This window comes from Narcine bancroftii, chromosome 2 (assembly GCF_036971445.1).
Source record: "Narcine bancroftii isolate sNarBan1 chromosome 2, sNarBan1.hap1, whole genome shotgun sequence".
Lineage (NCBI taxonomy): Eukaryota > Metazoa > Chordata > Chondrichthyes > Torpediniformes > Narcinidae > Narcine > Narcine bancroftii.
Genome location: NC_091470.1, coordinates 178,622,870 through 178,644,845, shown reverse-complemented (window position 1 = coordinate 178,644,845; position 21,976 = coordinate 178,622,870). Strand labels below are relative to the sequence as shown.

The window sequence follows — 21,976 nt, the reverse complement described above, 5'->3', positions numbered from 1 at the left end:
GATCTCAATTTTTGTCTCGAGCAAATTCTGTAAAGGTACTTCTGTTTCTCACAAGCTTTAGATTTAGTAATAAAGACTTGTATAAACTGAACTGCTCTCGGTGTGTGTGTCTATTTTCTTTCGGTAGCTCAAACACTGTGACCAATCTAAAATGAACATAATGAGAGGTATAAATTTACCCAAGACATTCTCCCTCCAGAACTTTTATTCACGCAACAGAGTGTCCTTAACAAAAGCTTTTATTTTCTTTGGGAAGGTTCAGTACAGCAGAAATGTCTCGTCAACGTCCAACAGCTGCGACACATCCTGTTACATTTGTGGGGCGTGTTTGTTTAGGCTGAAAGACGCAGCACTTATTAAGGAAGCTGGTGAGCTCTACATCGATGGTAGAATTGGTGGCCAAGACAAACCCTGGGCTCCTCACACACGCAGTCAACCTGAGAGCAACATCATTTGATTAAACATGCTAAATTCAATAAGAGTTCATTTAAAGTTTCCCACGTGACGTAGCAAATCTGAAATTATCCACATTGAAGTTGTTTATCATCATCCCAAATTTGTTCTGAGGAAGTGAACCTTTATAAAAAATTTGTTGTCCAGTCTTATCTCCTTGGACACCCACAGACGCTGGTATTGGAGCAACTCAGCCGGCCGAACTGCAGCGGGGGTGGAGAAGGTCAACATTTCAAGTTGGAACCCTTTGTCGAGATCCGCCCAAGCCTCTTGAGATCATTCGAATTTTTAAAAATTACGGAGGTGATGTAACGACAGCATCGCCACTGGTGTGGACCTGCAGAGAGTGGAGTCACTGCGCTCCCCCCACGGGGTCCGACCACCGTCAGCTCCATATGGGCCTTAAACGGCCCCAAAATAGAGCCAACATTAGCTTATTCTAAAATCCCGTCACCGTGGGGGCTGGGCCCAAGATGGCGGCGCCTGTGATTGGCGGCGAAGCAGGGGAGATGACTCACGGGACGGTGACCATGGGCGGCTCAAGGTGAGGAATCCAGGTGGGCAGCTGAAGATTGTGAACGTGGTATTCCCACCAGGCTGGAATTTGGCTGAAGGGTGTGGCCAGGTATCGGAGCCGGGATGCGAGGGGGCGCCGGAGGGTCCCTGACCGTGTTGGAGGTTTGCATCTGGAGCTGGTGGTCTGGACTGGACTCTGTGGCAGCCGGGGCTGGGGATGAATCCACGGACACTCGGTGACACTGAGGGGGGTCTCTCTTTTGCTTCTCTTTCTCTGACTGCAAGGGGCACCAGACAATGTCTGTTGGATGGTGAATGTGTCTGTCTTACAGCAGATGAAAGCAAATTCTGTTCAATATTTCGCTGTCTTTATTACATGACAATAAATCAAACCTTGAATCTCGACCACAAGTTATTTAAATTTAAATGTAGACATACAGCGTGGTAATAGCCCCTTGCGGCCCATGAGCCCGTGACACCCAATTAACTTTCAAGTCCCTGAACGTTTTGAAGGGTGGGAGGTAACTTGGCCCCCCACCCCATGGGGAAAACCCACGCAGACACTGGGAGAATGTACAAACTCCTGGATTCAAACACGGGTCACTAGCATTGTAACACTCTATGCCAACCGTATTGCCCCCACACTCTTGTCTGAAGCTTCTTGACCCCTCCTGCTGAAAAGCTCAGACCCCTACCCCCCCCCCCCCCCCGCCCCGGCAAAGCTTATTGGCCCCTGTATGGAGGGAGATTTCCTTTCCTTGCCCTTTTCCATCACAGCCGGAGGTGGAAAAGTCTAATGAGCTCATTCTCGGCCGTTTCCAGGCCAGAGAGGGGGAAGGCGAAGGGGTAGAGCTTCTCTGCAAAGTGCTCAAAGAAGGTGCAGAGGTGCGACATGTCGCGGGCATCATAGAAGGACAGCTGCCCCCGTTCGTAGTCCAGGAAGATGCCCACCCGGTCGGGCCTGGTGTCGGTGCATAACTGCGAAGCTCCCAGGCTGTCCTGGCACCAGTGCACCTTGTCGTTCCACAGTCTCACCGTCCAGAAGCCGTTGGAGGGCGTCAGGGGCACATCCTCACTGCGCTCCACCGAGTCGTTGACGGCGCCGATGATCCAGCTGGCCGAGGTCTCCACATCCACCTCCCAGTAGTGGCGGCCAGAGCCAAAGCCCTCCGTGGCCAGCACTGCCGCGCAGAAGGTGAACCTCTTGCCACTCTCTGGCACTTGCCGGAGCTTGGTGCGTCTCTTCACCATGGTGTGGTCCTTGGAGAGCATGAGGCAGGGGCTTGCTGTGTCTGGGTCCAGCGTCAGGGGGGCCGGAGCTTCAAGGCAGGGACCGTGGGAGAGAGAAATGAGAGGGGCACAGACAGTGGGGGTGTGAGAAGGTGGGGGCTGGGGTTCTGGTGAGCAGGGCAGAGACAGTGGGAGGGTGAGAAGGTGGGGGCTAAGGTCCTGGTGGGGACTGGGGTCCTGGTGAGCAGGGTGGAAATGTTGGGGGTGTGAAAAGGTGGGATGCTGGGGTCCAGGTGAGCAGGGCAGAATCGGTTGGGATGTGAGAACGTGGGGGCTGGGATTCCAGTGGGGGCAGGAGTCCCAGTCAGAAAGGTGGAGATGGTGGGAGTGTGTGAAGGTGGGAGGTGGGGGCTGGGGTTCCTGAGGGGGCTGGGATCTTGGTGAGGAGGATGGAGAAAGTTGGGGTTTGAGAAGGGGGCTGGGGTCCCAGTGAGGGCTGGGGTCCCAGTGAGGGCTGGTGAGGAGGGCAGAGATAGTGGGGGTGTGTGAAGATAGGGGCTGGGGTCCAGGTGGGGGCTGGAGTTCCTGTGAGGGCTGGAGTCCCAGTGAGAAGGGTGGAGACAGTGGGGGTGTGAGAAGGTGGGGGCTGGGGTCCCAGTGAGAAGGGCGGAGACAATGGGGGCATGAGAAGGTGGGGGCTGGGGTCCCAGTGAGGGCTGGAGTCCCAGTGAGAAGGGCGGAGACAATGGGGGTGTGAGAAGGTGGGGGCTGGGGTCCCAGTGGGGGCTGGGGTCCCAGTGGGGGCTGGGGTCCCAGTGAGGGCTGGGGTCCCAGTGAGGGCTGGAGTCCTGGTGAGGAGGGCAGAGATAGTGGGGGTGTGTGAAGATAGGGGCTGGGGTCCAGGTGGGGGCTGGAGTTCCCGTGAGGGCTAGAGTCCCATTGAGAAGGGTGGAGACAGTGGGGGTGTGAGAAGGTGGGGGCTGGGGTCCCAGTGAGAAGGGCGGAGACAATGGGGGCATGAGAAGGTGGGGGCTGGGGTCCCAGTGAGGGCTGGAGTCCCAGTGAGAAGGGCGGAGACAATGGGGGTGTGAGAAGGTGGGGGCTTGGGTCCCAGTGGGGTCTGGGGTCCCAGTGGGGGCTGGGGTCCCAGTGAGGGCTGGGGTCCCGGTGAGAAGGTGGGGGAGTGAGGAACTGGAGTGCCCAGGAAAACCCATGCAGACACGGGGAGAGTGTACAAACTCGTTCCAGAGAGTGCAGGATTCGAATCCCAGTCCTGACTGCTCGTGCTGTAACAGCGTGGCGCTAACGAGCTGCCCCTGTTCCCGTGGCTGAGTGGGGTGAAGGGTGAAACAAGGCAGGAGGAGGTGTCAGGGGTGTGGGGTGGCCAAGGTGGGTGGAGAGTCTTCAGGGAGCATGGGGTTAGGGGAAGGAGAGGGGTGAGGTCACGGGCGATGAACAGAGGGGGTGAGGCGATGGTACCTTGGAGGGAGGGAATGAGGCATTGAGGGGAGCCAGGGAGTTAGGGGTAGGAAGATCAAATGGGGTTTGGGGTCTTGGCATGGGGTCAGGGGAGGGATCAGGGGTGATGGGGAGGGGCTATGAGGCCTTGGAGATGGGTGCTGGGAGGGAGTCAGGGGTAGTTTCAGGGATGAGGTTAAGGGCCAAGGGGCGGCTGGGGGGTGATATGGAGAATCTCAGGGCAGGGGGAGTTGAGGAAGTGGATGTCACAACCTGTTCTCGGTCTGGGGTTTCAGGGAGAGGTTTCCTGGCAGGGGATTGGGGCCCCGAGGTGAATGGGACTCGGGGAGGGATGGGATGTTGAGGTGGGGAGTTGGGTGGGACAACAGGGAGGGGTATTAAGTGGAGGTGTGATGGGGAGGTGGTGAAATCAGTGAACATAGTACAATACAGCACAGAAATGACCCCTTTGGCCCTTCTAGTCTGTGCTAAACTATTATCTGCCTCATCCTACCGACCTGCACCCAGTCCATCCCCATCCCATCCACGTACCAAATTCTCCATAAAATTAAAACTGAGCCCCACATTCACCATCTCAGCTCGTACCACACCCCCACCCCTCTCTGTGTGAAGAAGTTTCCCCTCAGCTTTTCCCCTTTCACCGTTAACCCATGTCCACCCACCCTCAGTGGAAAAAGCCGACCCACATTTACTCTGTCAATCGCCCTCATAATTTTACACACCTCCATCAAATCTCATTCTTCTACGCGCCAGGGAATAAAGCCCGAACCTGTTAAACCTTCCCCTGTCACTCAAGCCCCTTTGAAACTGCAGCCCCTGGGTAGCTCTCCTTGGACCCTGGTACGATTACAGGAGCAAAGGGGTCAGTCCCTGAAGTCCGGGCAACATCCCAGTAAATCTTCTCTGCCCTCTTTCTGTCTTATTGATATCTTTCCTGTAGTTTGATGCATTGGTGTGGCTGCCATGTGACAGATTCCATTCAGCACTGCACCATGCCCCTTGCCAGGCAGGCGTTCCTTTTAAATTACAGATAAGGCAGGTGCTGAATGGAATCTCGGACAGAAGATCCAAGGATGCAGATCTCTGCCTGGTGCTGCCGCTCGCTACAACCCATTTGATACTGGGACATCGGCCAGCCCTTCGCTTATGATTTTGTGACTACCTGAACAGTGGCACCGAACTGACCAATAAGACAATTTGTCATGTATTCTGCAAAAAAACTCAGCAAGAGAACAGCTGTTGCTCTGGAAACTATCACTGGACATTTTATCTTACCAAGCCTTTAACAGTTTTCAAAATTGCATGTTTTGCTGTGGTTTTTACAATGCATAATATCTCTAAGCACACTCAGAGAAACTGAAATTTAGAGATACATAATCGCAGTTTGTGCACTGACCAGTCAATGATCAGACCACGGTAGGAAACATCGTATTTATTTTGTTTTGCAATGACGGCATCACCCCAGAAACTCCCATTAACAGAAAAACCCCATGGGGTGGGGGCTGTGGGAGCCTTTATTTAAAAATACTAAACTGGCTAACTTTCTGTCCTGACTCCTCCGGGCCATTGTTACAGGGAACCAAAGCCGGCACTCGGGGCACCCGTTGAAAGAGAAAGTCAGCAGGAACGGTATCCTGGTGTCAAACGTCAGCCCAAAATGTAGACCTGCTGGCCTGCCCCCACCTCACCATGGGGTAGCACGGTGACAGGTATCTGGCCTCTGATCCTGAGGAGTGCCCAAGCATGAGGCCAAGGCGTGGGATGCACAAGCCAAGAGAGGGCTCTAGCACCTGATGGATGACCTTGCACTGCCTGCTCACAGACATTGGTGGTAAGGGTGCTCACATTTGCCAGCTAAGCTGGAGAACCCAGGCCACGGAGTCAATGACCAAACAAATTCCTTTTTCTATCCTCCCCTCTGACACTGGGGAGCAGCTCCCACAGCATCCTGCCCTACTGGTAACACAACGACCCTGTCTGGTCAGGGGTGCGGGGGCTGGTGAGGTGTTGTCATTGAATTTGACTATGTGCCTTGTCTGGCATTCGGATGGCACTAGTGAATATATTGACCCACTTGATCAGAATTGTTTTTTGTACATGTTTTGACTTGTAACATACATAGTTATTGATTGTCTCAAATGGCGTGACCTCTGAGGGGTGGATTGTATTGGAAAGGGCTGTGGCTGTCGTGTGATAGCACTGCCCTCGACCTAGTCAGAGGACACACCAGCTGCCAATCAAGGTTTGGTTCCGCCCCACCCATTAGTGCACACCTTGCTGTTGGACACATGTAAATGACCTGGACTGCACTCTCCAGCCTGCCTGGACTTGGCCTTGGGCTACTGGCTGTTGTAATTAGATTAACCCTCCTGCCACTGAGCTATTGGCCCCCAATAAATGATGTGGGCTTGTCCTTACAGCACTATAAAGGTGCCACATACTCTTTGTTCTTCCTCTTTTGACAGCTTGGGACCACCCTGCTTCACTCCAGGCCTAGAAATGTGGAAGGGTGCTGGAGAAACTGTTGGTAAGATGTGCCCTGTTATAAGGGTTGGGTGCATTTAATTAGTGTCTCTTGTAGGATAGAGCTATGCCTGCACTGAGTTGAGGAATGGTGGGGCAACATAATGATTTTTCCCTGATCATTGTGTGTGTGTGTGTGTGTGTGTGTGTGTGTGTGTGTGTGTGTGTGTGTGTGTGTGTGTGTGTGTGTGTGTGTTTGTGTGTGTGTGTGTGTGTGTGTGTGTGTGTGTGCCTGCCTGCCCACGCATGCTCTGCATCAGTTGCCTTCTGTAAATAAAATCCTTCCCTACATCGAGACTGTGTTCAGAGGCCTTGCCTTTGAGATCTACCAAACCCGTTTCTTCCATCACAACAATCGGTGAACAAAACTGCACACAATCCTCCAAATTTGACCTCACCAATGTCTAATACAACTTCATAACATCCCAACTCCTGGACTCAATACTTTTGGCCAAGATACCAAAAGCTCTCTTTATAACCCTTGTCCAGTTGAGATGCCACTTTCAGGGAATTCCCAAATCCCTCTGTTCCACTGCACTTCCCAGTGCCCGACCATTCACCGTGTACGTCCTACCTTCCAAAACCCAACACCTCTCACTTGTCTATTAAATTGCATCTTCCATTTTTCCAGCTGGTCCAGATTCCTCTGCAAGCTTTGAAAACCTTCCTCGCTGCCCACAACGTCTCCAGTCTTAGTGTCATCTGTAAACTTGCTGATCCAATTCACCACATTATCATCCAGATCACAATATAGGTGACAAACAGCAATGGTCCCAGCACATATGCTGAGCACCTTCTCTCCATCCACTGCAACAGCCAGGTCCCCAGGACCTCCGAGTGGCCAACGACTCACTTGAATTTTGAGAGGAGGGATGGGGAGTGACCAGGGGAGGGAGGGAGGGAGGGAACGGGGGGCTCCGAGAGGGAGGGGTGGCCAGGAGGAGGGTGGGCGATGTGTGGGCTTGGGCGGTGACTGGCGGGAGGGGGGGGTAACAGGGATGACAGATGGGAGGAGGGTTAATTGGGGGAAGGTGATGGAGAAAGGAGGATGGTGGTGGGAGAGGGGCTGAGGGGAGGGGAAGTAGGTGACCAGGGCAAAGGGTGGCCAGAGGGGAGGGGGTGGGGAAGAGGGTGTCAAGATGGGGAGGGTGTGTCAGGATGGGGAAGGGTTGTCAGGGTGTGGGAAGGGGGTGTCAGGGTGTGGGAGGGTGTGTCAGAATGGGGAAGGGGGTGTCAGGGTGGGGGAGGGGGTGTCAGGGTGGGGGAGGGGGTGTCAGGGTAGGGGAGGGGGTGTCAGGGTGGGGAAGGGGGTGTCAGGATGGGGGAGGGGGTGTCAGGGTGGGGGTCCCAGGTTCCACCCCCAACCTCACCTGGGCTGACGACGCTGATCATGCGTTTCCACGCCATGTACTGCAGCGGCCCGTTGAACTCGCCCACACTCACCTCAGGCGGCTGGAGCACTGGCTCCCGGTGCAGGTCGCACCTGAAATGGCAGGGCTCACCGTTAACCCCCCCCATGCTGTTACCCCCCATGCTGTTACCCCCCTCCATTTCCCCCCACCGTTACACCCTCTGCTACCCACACACTGTTACCACCTTTTCTACCCCCTCACTGTTACCCCCTTTGCTAACCCCACACTGTTACCCCCTCCATTACCCCGACCATTACCCCCCTCCATTACCCCCTGGTGTTATTCCCCGCTGTTACCACCCAATGCTGTTACTCCCACTTCCATTACCCCACTGCCATTACTCCCTGCTCCGTTACCCCTCCTCCATTACCGCCCACTGTTATCACACCACACCAACCCCCCCAGCAAGCGTGCCCCTTGGAGTGCAGGCATGTGGACTTGGCTCAGCACACGGGATAGGTTGCGTGCATGTGTGTGGTGGGCAATTGCACGTCTGTGCGCGAGAGGAACTGGGATGTGGGGAGGAGAGTGAAAGGGTGTAATGGGAGTGTGTAGGGATGAGTGTGTGTCAGTGGTGTGAGGAAGTGTGCAACACACGTCTGCCAATGCTCCAGTCATTTTCTCTCTGCATGTTTTAGGTGTCAATATGGAATAGGGGTTTGCTCCATCCACTCCACGCATCGACCCAGTATTGCAGTACCTCTGGGAATGGTGCAAAACAAAATGTGAGCAAGTGAGTGTACATGTGGGCACTTCCAGTTACATCTGTTCCACAGGGAGAAACGGACGCACTTTTTGTACATTGGTGCCCACTCACACCCACTCAAACACGAGCACACGTCCAAATACACACACTCCCTCTGTCTCACTCTCCCACTCTCTCCCACTCTCTCCCACTCGCCCTCTCTCTCCCACTCGCCCTCCCTCTCCCACTCTCCCCCTCTCTCCCGCTCTCCCTCTCTCCCACTCTCCCTCTCTCTCCCACTCTCCCTCTCTCTCCCACTCTCCCTCTCTCTCCCACTCTCCCTCTCTCTCCCACTCTCCCCCTCTCTCCCGCTCTCCCTCTCTCCCACTCGCCCTCTCTCTCCCACTCTCCCTCGCTCTCCCACTCTCCCCCTCTCTCCTGCTCTCCCACTCTCCCTCTCTCTCCCACTCTCCCTCTCTCTCCCACTCTCCCTCTCTCTCCCACTCTCCCTCTCTCTCCCACTCTCCCCCTCTCTCCCACTCTCCCTCTCTCCCACTCTCCCTCTCTCTCCCACTCTCCCTCTCTCTCCCACTCTCCCTCTCTCTCCCACTCTCCCACTCTCCCCCTCTCTCCCGCTCCCCCTCTCTCCCGCTCCCCCTCTCTCCCGCTCTCCCTCTCTCCCACTCTCCCTCTATCTCCCACTCTCCCTCTCTCTCCCACTCTCCCTCTCTCTCCCACTCTCCCTCTCTCTCCCACTCTCCCCCTCTCTCACACTCTCCCCCTCTCTCCCGCTCTCCCTCTCTCCCACTCTCCCTCTCTCTCCCTCTCTCCCTCTCTCTCCCACTCTCCCTCTCTCTCTCCCTCTCCCTCTCTCTCCCACTCTCCCCCTCTCTCCCGCTCTCCCTCTCTCCCACTCTCCCTCTCTCTCCTACTCTCCCTCTCTCTCCCACTCTCCCTCTCTCTCCCACTCTCCCTCTCTCTCCCACTCTCCCTCTCTCTCCCACTCTCCCTCTCTCTCCCACTCTCCCTCTCTCTCCCACTCTCCCCCTCTCTCCCGCCCTCCCTCTCTCCCACTCTCCCTCTCTCTCCCACTCTCCCCCTCTCTCCCACTCTCCCCCTCTCTCCTGCTCTCCCTCTCTCTCCCACTCTCCCTCTCTCTCCCACTCTCCCCCTCTCTCCCACTCTCCCCCTCTCTCCCGCTCTCCCTCTCTCCCGCTCTCCCTCTCTCTCCCGCTCTCCCTCTCTCTCCCACTCTCCCTCTCTCTCCCACTCTCCCTCTCTCTCCCACTCTCCCCCTCTCTCCCGCTCTCCCCCTCTCTCCCACTCTCGCTCTCTCTCCCACTCTCGCTCTCTCTCCCACTCTCGCTCTCTCTCCCATTCTCCCTCTCTCTCCCACTCTCCCTCTCTCTCCCACTCTCCCCCTCTCTCCCGTTCTCCCTCTCTCCCACTCTCCCTCTCTCTCCCACTCTCCCTCTCTCTCCCACTCTCCCTCTCTCTCCCACTCTCCCCCTCTCTCCCGCTCTCCCTCTCTCCCACTCTCCCCCACTCTCCCTCTCTCTCCCACTCTCCCTCTCTCTCCCACTCTCCCTCTCTCTCCCACTCTCCCCCTCTCTCCTGCTCTCCCTCTCTCCCACTCTCCCTCTCTCTCCCACTCTCCCTCTCTCTCCCACTCTCCCTCTCTCTCCCACTCTCCCCCTCTCTCCCGCTCTCCCTCTCTCCCACTCTCCCTCTCTCTCCCACTCTCCCTCTCTCTCCCACTCTCCCTCTCTCTCCCACTCTCCCCCTCTCTCCCGCCCTCCCTCTCTCCCACTCTCCCTCTCTCTCCCACTCTCCCCCTCTCTCCCACTCTCCCCCTCTCTCCTGCTCTCCCTCTCTCCCACTCTCCCTCTCTCTCCCACTCTCCCCCTCTCTCCCACTCTCCCCCTCTCTCCCACTCTCCCTCTCTCTCCCACTCACACACATCCATTTCTCACAGCTCCATGGTGCACCCGTTGCACATGGAACCACAATCAGGGTTGACGTTGCTCACCTTTGGAGAAGGTTCTTCGTTTCCTGACAAAAAATCGAAAACCAGCACAATTAGTGCACCAAGCGCTTGCCTTCAACCAGCAGACCACCCCACCCCCCCACCCCCGATCCCCATGATTTACCACATTCAGAGACCCCTCTCAAACTTCAACCTCGGAGAACTGGTCTCACCCGCGTTCCCCAGCATGGACCCTGGATCTTGCCCTGGGCCCCTGTTTCTCCCAGTAACCTCCAGACCCACACCCAATCAGTTCTCCACACACCTCCAGCGACACTTGGATAAGGCGACGTTAACCCCACCACCCAGAATGATGGTGCCCACGATTCCTGATAGTTGACCCGAAAACCCAGAATCCGATTGTCCAGACTTTCCTCCAGGATCTGGCTCGTCCACACACAACCACAGAATGTGGGAGCAGAGATTGGCCCATTGGGTCCGCCCTGCCATTCTACCATGAGCTGATCCACCCTCCCACCCATCCCCACTCCCTGATCTTCTCCCCGTGACCCTTGATTCCTTGACTAATCAAATTCCAGTCGATCTCTGCCTTAAACACAAGCAACGACCTCACTTTGAACAAGTTCCACAGACTCACGAACCTCTTGATGGAGAAATTTCTCCGCATTCCTGTTTTAATTGGATGCCCTTTTATCCTGATGTTGTCCCCTCTCGTCCTCGACTCCCCGACCGTGAGAAACATCCCACATCTACTCTGTCCAAGCCTTTTAGTATTTGAAATATCTCTATGAGGTTCCCCCTCATCCTTCTGTCCAACAAGGGCAGTCTAAGGGCCGACAATCGTTCCTCATACACTAACCCTTTCATTCCTGGTATCGTTCTAGTAAATCTCTGAACCCTCTCCAATGCCAGCTCATCTTTTCTCAAATACAGGGCCCAAAACTGTACCCAATTCTCCATGTGAGGTCTCACCAGTGCCATATGAAGCCTCAACATTACATCCCTGCTCCTGTACACTGCCCCTCTAAAAATGAACGCCAACACCAATTTGCCTTCTTCACCACCAACTCAACCTGGAGGGCAACCTTGGACCTCCGAATTTTGAATTTTCTCCCCACCTAAGTAATAGTCTGCCTGTCTATTCCTTGTGCCAAAGTGCATGACCGTACACATTCTTTTTTTTTTAAATTTTTTATTTTTCACACCATAAACCACATTAACCATGATACATACATTTTCCTTTTCAAATATATACAGTGCCATTTTCTCTACCCCCTCCCTCCTCCCATCCCACCCTCCCTACCTCCCCCCACCATCCATTTAAAGTACAAAATCTAAGATACATTAAACCAGTCAAACAATGTTGTCATTCAATAAAAATATACAAGAAATTCCACTGAATCAATTCTTTTCATTTCCTTCTCCTTTCGTTAATTTAGGTAGTGAATGTCCCCGGTAGGTTTCTCTATTGTGTTTCATGTAAGGCTCCCATATTTGTTCAAATATTTCAATATTATTTCTTAAACTATATGTTATTTTTTCTAATGGAATAAATTTATTCATTTCTATATACCATTGTTGTATTTTCAAATTATCTTCCAATTTCCAGGTTGACATGATACATTTTTTTGCTACGGCTAGCGCTATCCTAACAAATCTTTTTTGTGCACCATCCAAATCAAGTCCAAATTCTTTGTTTTTTATGTTACTTAGGAGGAAGATCTCTGGATTTTTTGGTATATTGTTTTCTGTAATTTTATTTAATATCTGGTTTAGATCTTCCCAAAATTTTTCTACTTTCTCACATGTCCAGATTGCATGAATTGTTGTTCCCATTTCTTTTTTACATCGAAAACATCTGTCAGATACTGTTGGGTTCCATTTATTTAACTTTTGAGGTGTATTGTATAGCCTGTGTATCCAGTTATATTGTATCATACGTAACCTCGTATTTATTGTATTTCTCATCGTTCCAGAACATAACTTCTCCCATGTTTCCTTTTTTTTCTTTATATTTAAATCTTGTTCCCACTTTTGTTTAGTTTTACCATTTGTTTCCTCATTCTCCTTTTCTTGCAGTTTAATATACATATTTGTTATAAATCTTTTGATTATCATTGTATCTGTAATCACATATTCAAAGTTACTTCCCTCTGGTAAACTCAAACTGCTTCCTAATTTATCCTTCAAGTAGGATCTCAATTGGTAATATGCCAGCACTGTATCTTGAGTTATATTGTATTTATCTTTCATTTGTTCAAAGGATAATAATCTATTTCCTGAAAAACAATTTTCTATTCTTTTGATCCCTTTTTTCTCCCATTCTCTAAAGGAAAGGTTATCTATTGTAAAAGGGAGTAACTAATTTTGCATCAATATTAGTTTTGGTAATTGGTAATTTGTTTTATTCCTTTCTACATGAATATTTTCCAAATATTGAGTAGATGATGTAATACTGGAGAACTCCTACGTTGTACCAATTTTTCATCCCATTATATAATATGTGTTCAGGTATCGTTTCCCCTATTTTATCTAATTCTAATCTAGTCCATAGAAATCTGATAGGTATCTTAATTGTGTGGCTCTATAATAATTTTTAAAGTTTGGCAGTTGTAAGCCTCCTTGTTTATACCATTCTGTTAATTTATCTAGTGCTATCCTCAGTTTCCCCCCTTTCCATAAAAATTTCCTTATTATTTTCTTTAACTCCTTGAAGAATTTCTCTGTCAAGTGTATTGGCAATGCCTGAAATAGGTATAATATCCTTGGGAAAATGTTCATTTTAATACAGTTTATCCTTCCTATTAGTGTTAATGGTAAATCTTTCCAATGCTTTAAATCATCCTGTAATTTTTTCATTAGTGGATAATAATTGAGTTTATATAGATGGCCGAGATTTTTATTTATCTGTATACCTAGGTATCTTATTGCTTGCATTTGCCATCTGAATGGTGATTCCTTCTTAAATTTTGAGAAATCCGCATTATTCATTGGCATTGCTTCACTTTTATTTACGTTAATCTTGTAACCCGACACTTCTCCATATTCCTTCAATTTCTTATATAATTCTTTTATTGATAGTTCTGGTTCTGTTAAGTATACTATAACATCATCCGCAAATAAACTGATTTTATTTTTTTATTTTTATCCCTTTTATATTATTTTCTGTTCTTATCAATTCTGCTAGTGGTTCTATAGCTAACGTGAACAATAAGGGTGATAGTGGGCATCTCTGCCGTGTTGACCTGCTTAAGTTAAATTGCTTTGATATATATCCATTTACTGTCACTTTTGCCAATGGCCCCTTATATAATGCTTTAATCCAATTAATATACTTCTCTGGTAAACTGAATTTTTGCAATACTTTGAATAAATAATTCCATTCTACTCTGTCAAAGGCCTTCTCTGCGTCTAAAGCAACTGCTACTGTTGGCGCTTTACTCCCTTCTACTGCATGAATTAAGTTAATAAATTTACAAATATTGTCTGTTTTGCGTCTTTTTTTAATAAATCCAGTTTGGTCTAGATTTACCATTTTAGGTACATACTCTGCTAATCTGTTTGCTAATAGTTTAGCTATTATCTTATAATCTGTGTTAAGTAATGATATTGGTCGATATGACGCTGGTGTGAGTGGATCTTTCCCTTGCTTTAGTATTACTGTAATTATTGCTGTTTTACATGAATCTGGTAAGCTTTGTGTTTTGTCAATCTGGTTGATTACTTCCAGGAGGGGAGGAATTAATAAATCTTTAAATGTTTTATAGAATTCTATTGGGAATCCATCCTCTCCTGGCGTTTTATTATTTGGTAATTTTTTTATTATCTCTTGTATTTCTACTATTTCAAATGGTTCTGTTAATTTATTTTGTTCCTCTATTTGTAGTTTTGGTAGTTCAATTTTAGTTAGAAATTCATCTATTTTCCCTTCTTTCCCTTCATTTTCAGTTTGGTATAATTGTTCATAGAATTCTCTAAAGTTTTCCTCGATCTCCGTTGGATTATATGTGATTTGTTTGTCTTTTTTCCTTGACGCCAATATCATTTTCTTAGCTTGTTCTGTCTTAAGCTGCCATGCTAGAATTTTGTGTGTTTTTTCCCCTAGTTCATAATATTTCTGTTTTGTCTTCATTATGTTGTTCTCCACCTTTTATGTTTGTAGTGTTTCATATTTTATTTTTTTATCTGCCAATTCTCTTCTTTTAGTTGTATCTTCCTTCATTGCTAATTCTTTTTCTATATTTACTATTTCCCTTTCCAACTGCTCTGTTTCCTGATTATAGTCCTTCTTCATCTTGGTTACATAACTTATTATTTGCCCTCTAATGAATGCTTTCATTGCATCCCATAGTATAAACTTATCTTTCACTGATTCCGTATTTATTTCAAAATACATTTTAATTTGTCTTTCAATAAATTCTCTAAAATCCTGCCTTTTAAGTAACATGGAGTTTAATCTCCATCTATACATTCTTGGAGGGATGTCCTCTAACTTTACTGTCAATATTAACGGTGAATGGTCCGATAATATTCTAGCTTTATATTCTGTTTTTCTTACTCTATCTTGCATACGAGCTGATAACAGAAATAGGTCTATTCTTGAGTGTTTTATGTCTAGCCGAGTAATATGAATATTCCTTTTCCTTTGGGTGTTGTTTCCTCCATATATCCAAAAGTTACATTTCTTCCATCGATTTAATTATAAATTTGGTTACTTTGTTCTTTCTGTTAATTTTTTTCCCAGTTTTGTCCATATTTGAATCCAAATTCAGGTTGAAATCCCCTCCTATTAATATGTTCCCTTGTGCATCTGCTATCTTCAAAAAAATATCTTGCATAAACTTTTGATCTTCTTCGTTAGGTGAATATACATTGAGTAGATTCCAGAAACTCCGAATATATCTGACATTTTATCATTACATATCTCCCTGCTGGATCTATTATTTCCTCTTCTATTTTAATTGGCTCATTTTTACTAATTAATATATTTACTCCTCTTGCTTTTGAATTATACGACGCTGGTGTTACATGTCCTACCCAATCTCTATTTAATTTCTTGTGCTCCAATTCAGTTAAATGTGTTTCTTGCACAAATGCTATATCAATTTTTTCTTTTTTCAGTAAATTTAGCAGTTTCTTCCTTTTAATTTGGTTATGTATTCCGTTAATATTTAAAGTCATATAGTTCAGCGTAGCCATTTCATACTTTGTTTATCTTCCCTTTCCGTTTCTCCATCTTCACCTTTCCTTCTTATCCATTTCTGCTTTCTTGTTTTGAACACTTTATAAGACAACATTTCTAAAACATCAAACATTTTCCTTATTCTCCTATTTAAAACTTCTTTAACCTCATTCTCCCCTCCCCCTCCTGAGTTGCCCTTTATCCCTTGTCGGGCAACCACATCTCCCCTCTCCATTTGGATTTGCAAATTCACTCGCAAACGTCAACTGATTTTGTAGTGACCATAACTCCTCCCCACCCAGCCCCCCCAGAAAAGATTTCACTTTTCATATGTAACAAAGGTCACTCTTTTAATTCCCTCCTTATTCCCTCTATTCCCTTTCCCTCCCTTATTAATTCTTGTCTATACCCTATATATTTTCCTCTAAATACGGATACATTCATGTATTTCTTTTTTCTTTGGCTTGGCTTCGCGGACGAAGATGTATGGAGGGGGTAAAAGTCCACGTCAGCTGCAGGCTCGTTTGTGGCTGACAAGTCCGATGCGGGACAGGCAGACACGGTTGCAGCGGCTGCAGGGGAAAATTGGTTGGTTGGGGTTGGTTGTTGGGTTTTTCCTCCTTTGCCTTTTGTCAGTGAGGTGGGCTCTGCGGTCTTCTTCAAAGGAGGTTGCTGCCCGCCAAACTGTGAGGCGCCAAGAAGCACGGTTTGAGGCGATATCAGCCCACTGGCGGTGGTCAATGTGGCAGGCACCAAGAGATTTCTTTAGGCAGTCCTTGTACCTTTTCTTTGGTGCACGTCTGTCACGGTGGCCAGTGGAGAGCTCGCCATATAACACGATCTTGGGAAGGCGATGGTCCTCCATTCTGGAGACGTGACCCACCCAGCGCAGCTGGATCTTCAGCAGCGTGGACTCGATGCTGTCGACCTCTACCATCTCGAGTACTTCGACATTAGGGATGAAAGCGCTCCAATGAATGTTGAGGATGGAGCGGAGACAACGCTGGTGGAAACGTTCTAGGAGCCGTAGGTGATGCCGGTAGAGGACCCATGATTCGGAGCCGAACAGGAGTGTGGGTATGACAACGGCTCTGTATACGCTTATCTTTGTGAGGTTTTTCAGTTGGTTGTTTTTCCAGACTCTTTTGTATACACACTATATATATATACACACATATACTCCTTTACACACATACATATAGTTCGTGGTCATTTTTACTCTCATTACATGTCTTCATCTCTCTGCTTGTTTTGTAGTTGTTCTGCAGTTTTCCTTGCTTCCTCTGGATCCGTGAATAGTCTGTTTTGTTGCCCTGGAATAACTATTTTAAGTACCGCTGGGTACTTTAACATAAACTTATATCCTTTTTTCCATAAGATCGTTTTTGCTGTATTGAACTCCTTCCTCTTCTTCAGGAGTTCAAAACTTATGTCTGGATAGAAAAAAATTTTTTGACCTTTATATTCCAGTGGCTTTTTGTCTTCTCTTACTTTCTTCATTGCTTTCTCCAATATATTTTCTCTTGTTGTATATCTTAAGAATTTTACTAAAATGGATCTTGGTTTTTGCTGCGGTTGTGGTTTCGGGGCTAAAGTTCTATGTGCCCTCTCTATTTCCATTTCTTCCTGTAATTCTGGTCTTCCTAGGACCCTGGGGATCCAATCTTTTATAAATTCTCTCATATTCTTGCCTTCTTCATCTTCCTTAAGGCCCACTATCTTTATATTATTTCTTCTATTATAGTTTTCTATTATATCTATCTTCTGAGCTAAAAGCTCATGTGCCTCTTTAACTTTTTTATTAGAATCTTCTAATTTCTCTTTTAATTCCTCTACTTCCATTTCTACAATTATTTCTCGTTCTTCCATATTTTCCACTCTTTTTCCTATCTCTGACATGGCCATTTCTATTTTATTCATTTTTTCTTCTGCATTCTTAATTCTTTTTATCTCATTAAATTCTTGTAATTGCCATTCTTTCACTGATTCCATATATTCTTTAAAAAAAGATACATCCATTGTCTTGCTTTTCTCTTCTTCTTCCACTTCTTTCTCTTCTTCTTCTTCTTCTTCCTCTGGGTTGACCATCTGTTGTTTCCTTGTTTTCTTTTTACCCTCTTCTTTCTTGTTGTCGTTATTGTCTGTGTTCTGCACCTGCTGCTGTGCTGCAGGTGTCTCTCTCAGCTGTGGAGATCGACTCCACAGCTGTTCCCCCCTCCTGTCAGTGTTTTTTTTTAATGCGTATCGCGCATGCGTGACTCCTCGCGCATGCGTGGTTGCGCACTTTTACTCGGCTCTGCGAGCCATTTTTGTAGTCCCGAGCCCGGGACTTCCACTGACCTGAGGGAACGGGCTTCTCTCTCCGCGGCGGGCCTCTTCGGACAGGTAAGGCCTTCACCTTCTTCTTCCGACATTCTTTCTTCCTCTTTTCTTCCCGTTGTTTTCGACTTTTCTCTCTTCGCTGCCATTTTCTTCTCACCTTTATTTTTACTTTATTATAAATTTTAATCTTGTACCTTTGTGCTTTGTGTGGTTTTTTTTAACTTTTCGGGAGAGGGCTGGAATTCCCTGACCGGCCACTACTCCATCACGTGACTCCTCCACCGTACACATTCTAATGTTATATTTCACCTGCCACTGGAGGGAAGGAGGCAGAGGAAGGGGGAGCGGGTAGTGGGCCAACAGAAACTGACGTCGACGTTAATGCCGTCCCGGTTGGGGAGGGACCCAGACGGAAAAAGAGGTGTTGCTCCTCCAGTTTATGGGTGGCCCTGGTTGGGCGGTACACGAGGCCATGACGGCGCGGGAGTGGGGCCCGGAATTGAAGTGGTCAGCCCCTGGGAGATACGGCAAAGCGAAGGTGCTTCACGAAGCGATCCCCCAGTCTCCACCTATTCTCTCCAGCATCATCTTCCCCCGTAATCTTCTGCTTTACTTCCATCCATGTGTCTATCTAAAAGCCTTTTAAATGCCCCCTAATGTTCCATCCTCCACCACCCCCCCCCCCCGGCAAGGTATCCCAGGCCCCCACCACTCTCTGTGTAAAAAGAGTTACCCCTGACATCTCCCCTAAACCTCCCTCCTTCTGGTATTTATTACAGTCACCTCGGAAACAGGCGCTGGCTGGACACCCTGACTATACCTTTCATAACCTTGTCGACCTCTGTCAAGTCTCCTCTCGTCCTTCTTCGCTTCAAAGGGAAAAGTCCCAGCTCTGCTAACCTGGTCTCATAAAACACACTCTCCAATCCAGGCAACATCCTGGTGAATCACCTCAGCCCCCTCTCCGTAGCTTCCACATCCTTCCTGTAATGAGGCGATCAGAACTGAACACAATCCTCCAAGTGTCGTCTCATCAGGGATTTGTCAAGATGCAACATGACCTCTCGACCCCTGAACTCAATCCCTCAACTAATGAAGCCCAGTGTCCCATAGACCTTCTCACCCATCTTGTCAACCTGTTCAGCAATCTTGAGCGATGCATGGATTTGGACCCCCTGTTCATCCATACTGTTAAATATTGACCATTATCCCTGTCCTCAGCCGTCAAATTTGATGCATCGCCTCACATGTTCTCCAATCCAGGCAACATCCTGGGGAGTCTCCTCTTCCCCCTCTCCACAGCTTCCCCATCCTTCCTGTAATGGGGCAACCAGAACTGAACACAATCCTCCGAGTGTGGTCTCATGTGACCGGCGGGGATACAGCACTTGATTAGTTGCTGGGAGAGGGCTTTGACCAGGACAGTGTCTCTTGAAGATTGAAAGATGATTTCATGGAAATGTACAAAGTTCTTCCAGGGCCAGACAGATAGATTCAGGGAGGCAAAGTTCTCCCAACAAATATTTTTTCAACACTCAAAATCCCATCCACCAGGGCAGAGTCAAGAGGAAGCCTCCTTGTGGATGTTTTCCACACTCTGTTAATTGCACCCTCCCAATTCCGTGGTTTCACGGGGACATGCATCTCCAAGACGAGTCAACCCCTTCCTTTGGAAGGTGGGGGGGGCTTGTACACTGGAGAATGCCCACTGGATCATCTATGAGGCCTGATTATTTCTGCCATCCTTCAGGTTTGCTATGACCTACAAGCGGTGGGATAATTGGCCCTGATCTTGTGACTGAGGTGTAGATTGTCACGTGGGGAATGAGTGATTGGATGCTCAATGTTCAGCATGACATGATGGACTGAGCAGCCTGTTGACATGCTGTATGACCTCATAACTCTCATTTGATCCTCTCCCATCCTTACACATGCCCCAGGGATCTCCCCAGACAAGTTCAATCTGGCCTCACCATCAGGAGCCTGGACTGGTCCTCGGTCTCAATCAGAGAGCGTATCTCTGTGATGAGCTTGTCGGCGGAGATGTTCCTCTTGGCCACCAGCTTGAGGTTTGTTCCCAGAGCCTGTACCAAGCCCTGCGATTCCTTGGTCAGCCGCTCGCTGAGTGTCACCTCCTGCTCCCACAGGAACTGGTGCATTTGGAGAAATTGGGCCTGGATGTTTTCCTTCAAGGTCTCGCCCAGCTCCTGGGAAGGACACAGGGGGAGTTCACAGATAGCAGGTAACGCAGGGTGGACACACACACTTTCACCTCACACACACACACTCACACACACACACACACACACACACACACACACACACACACACACACACACACACACACACACACACACACACACACACACACACACACACGGATACATGCACACACACACATCCATCGTGGAAGTGAGTGCAGATGGTGAAACTTCGTGTCTAACACCATAGATGTGCCAACGTGGATCAGATCACATCCACCGCCAGTCGGATGTGCTGGTGAATCGGACCCTTCTCGCCAATGCCTGTCATGCCCCTTGTCCCCAGGTCACCCAGCTGCATCACTAATGGGATATCAACTGCAGTGGGACCAGGACACTTCTCAAATGACATCCCCTTCCCATGGGATAGAATTCAAGCCCTCCCCCCCCCCATCCCATTCGCAATGATGAGCCTGGAGGTCTGGGCAGGGTGCTTCATCACTGCTGGTGGAAGAGGGCTACGAAGGGTAGAAACTGAACACAGCGGTCATAGACAGGGACCAGATCACAGGCAGCGAGGATGGGTGGAGTCCAGTATGGGAAAGATATCTGTGTGGGTCAGATCAATGTAGGTCGGCTTTTCCCACTGAGGACATGGGTTAAAGGTGAAAGGGGAAAGGTTTAGGGGGAACTTCACACAGAAAGCGGTGGGGGTGTGGAATAAGCTCAAGTAGTGAATATGGGCTCAATTTTAACATTGAAGAAAAATTTGGACAGGTTCGTGGATGGGAGGGGGATGGAGGGCTGTGATTGGGGTGCAGCTCAGTAGGACCAGGCTCAGATTAGAGGGGATGAAGGGCCTGTTTCTGTGCTTTAATGCTCTACGGTTCTACGAGATCCAGTGTGACATGGTGATTGGGTGTATGGGATCCAAAACACAGTGACAGGGTGCTGGGACTTGGACTCAGGCCGATGAGAGTTCCCTCGACCACCGTCCACCACTTGATAAGGTCTCACCAGGGTCTCAGACATTCTGGAGCTCTGGCTGATCTCTGCATGTCTGTATTCCTCCATTCTCTTCACCAGGAATGCAGCCGAGTTCTCCAGTTTCTCCTGTGGGGAACACACCAGGGGATATGTCAGTGGGCACTGTGGAATTTCACCCTGCGGCAAGGGTCAGCCCAAGTCCTCGGGCCCATGAGTTCATGGGGAGCAGACGACCATCTAACATGCAGGGCAGGGCCACAAAGCCCACCACGTATTCTCGAGTAAGTTTTGATAACAACAAAGTCCGCCCCCTATTTTTTGCTAAAAAATACTGGAATTTTCTGTACATCTCGTAAAGAACCGGCTGTCCACCCTACGGAGATCCTGACTCCAGGTTCCCCCACCGCAGTCCAACCCTACAGAGATCCTGATGACCCCACCACAAACCCGCCCTCTGGAGCTCCTGACGCCCCCACCGTAGACTCGCCCTCCGGAGCACCCGATGCCCCCACCGCAGACTCATCCTACGAAGCTCCCAATGCCCCCACCAAAGAGCTGCCCTACGCAGCTCCTGATGCCCCACTGGACTCATCCCCCAGAGCGCCCGATGCCCCCCACCGCAGAGCCACCCTCCGGAGCTCCTGACGGCCCCCACCACAGACCTGTCCTCCGGAGCTCCTGGTGCGCCCACCGCAGACTCATCCTACAAAGCTCCCAATGCCCTGACTTACGACCCCACCGCCACCAAAGGGTTGGTCGTATCACGGAATGGGCAGAAGTTTGGCCGTGGAGTGCTGAAGTCTTAAGCAAACTTTTCAATCAAATCTTTTTTTTTCCCCACCATACATTTGACGATAGCAACTTAAAGCTTCCTCAGTTTGGCAATCAACCTCCAACATTATCAGATACATGTTTTCGCTGTAAGAAGGAAACTGGAACAACAGTACATGCAATTTGGGCATGTGAGAAAGTGAAAAAGTTTTGGGAAGATCTAAATCA

At 48.9% G+C, this 21,976-nt stretch overlaps 1 protein-coding gene across 1 annotated transcript in view; it reads right to left on the bottom strand.

Annotated features, from left to right (window-relative positions):
• Positions 1 to 221: 221 nt before the first annotated feature.
• LOC138754665 (zinc-binding protein A33-like) overlaps positions 222 to 21,976 on the bottom strand; it is a 46,133-nt gene continuing 24,378 nt past the window's right edge. Inside the window, exons 2-6 of the mRNA XM_069919275.1 lie at positions 21,008 to 21,103; positions 19,763 to 19,996; positions 10,328 to 10,350; positions 7,572 to 7,684; positions 222 to 2,288 (exon numbers count right to left, since the gene is read on the bottom strand). Of these exons, the coding sequence (XP_069775376.1) occupies positions 1,741 to 2,288; positions 7,572 to 7,684; positions 10,328 to 10,350; positions 19,763 to 19,996; positions 21,008 to 21,103 (1,014 nt within the window). The 3' untranslated portion in view covers positions 222 to 1,740. The remainder of the gene's footprint in view (positions 2,289 to 7,571; positions 7,685 to 10,327; positions 10,351 to 19,762; positions 19,997 to 21,007; positions 21,104 to 21,976) is intronic.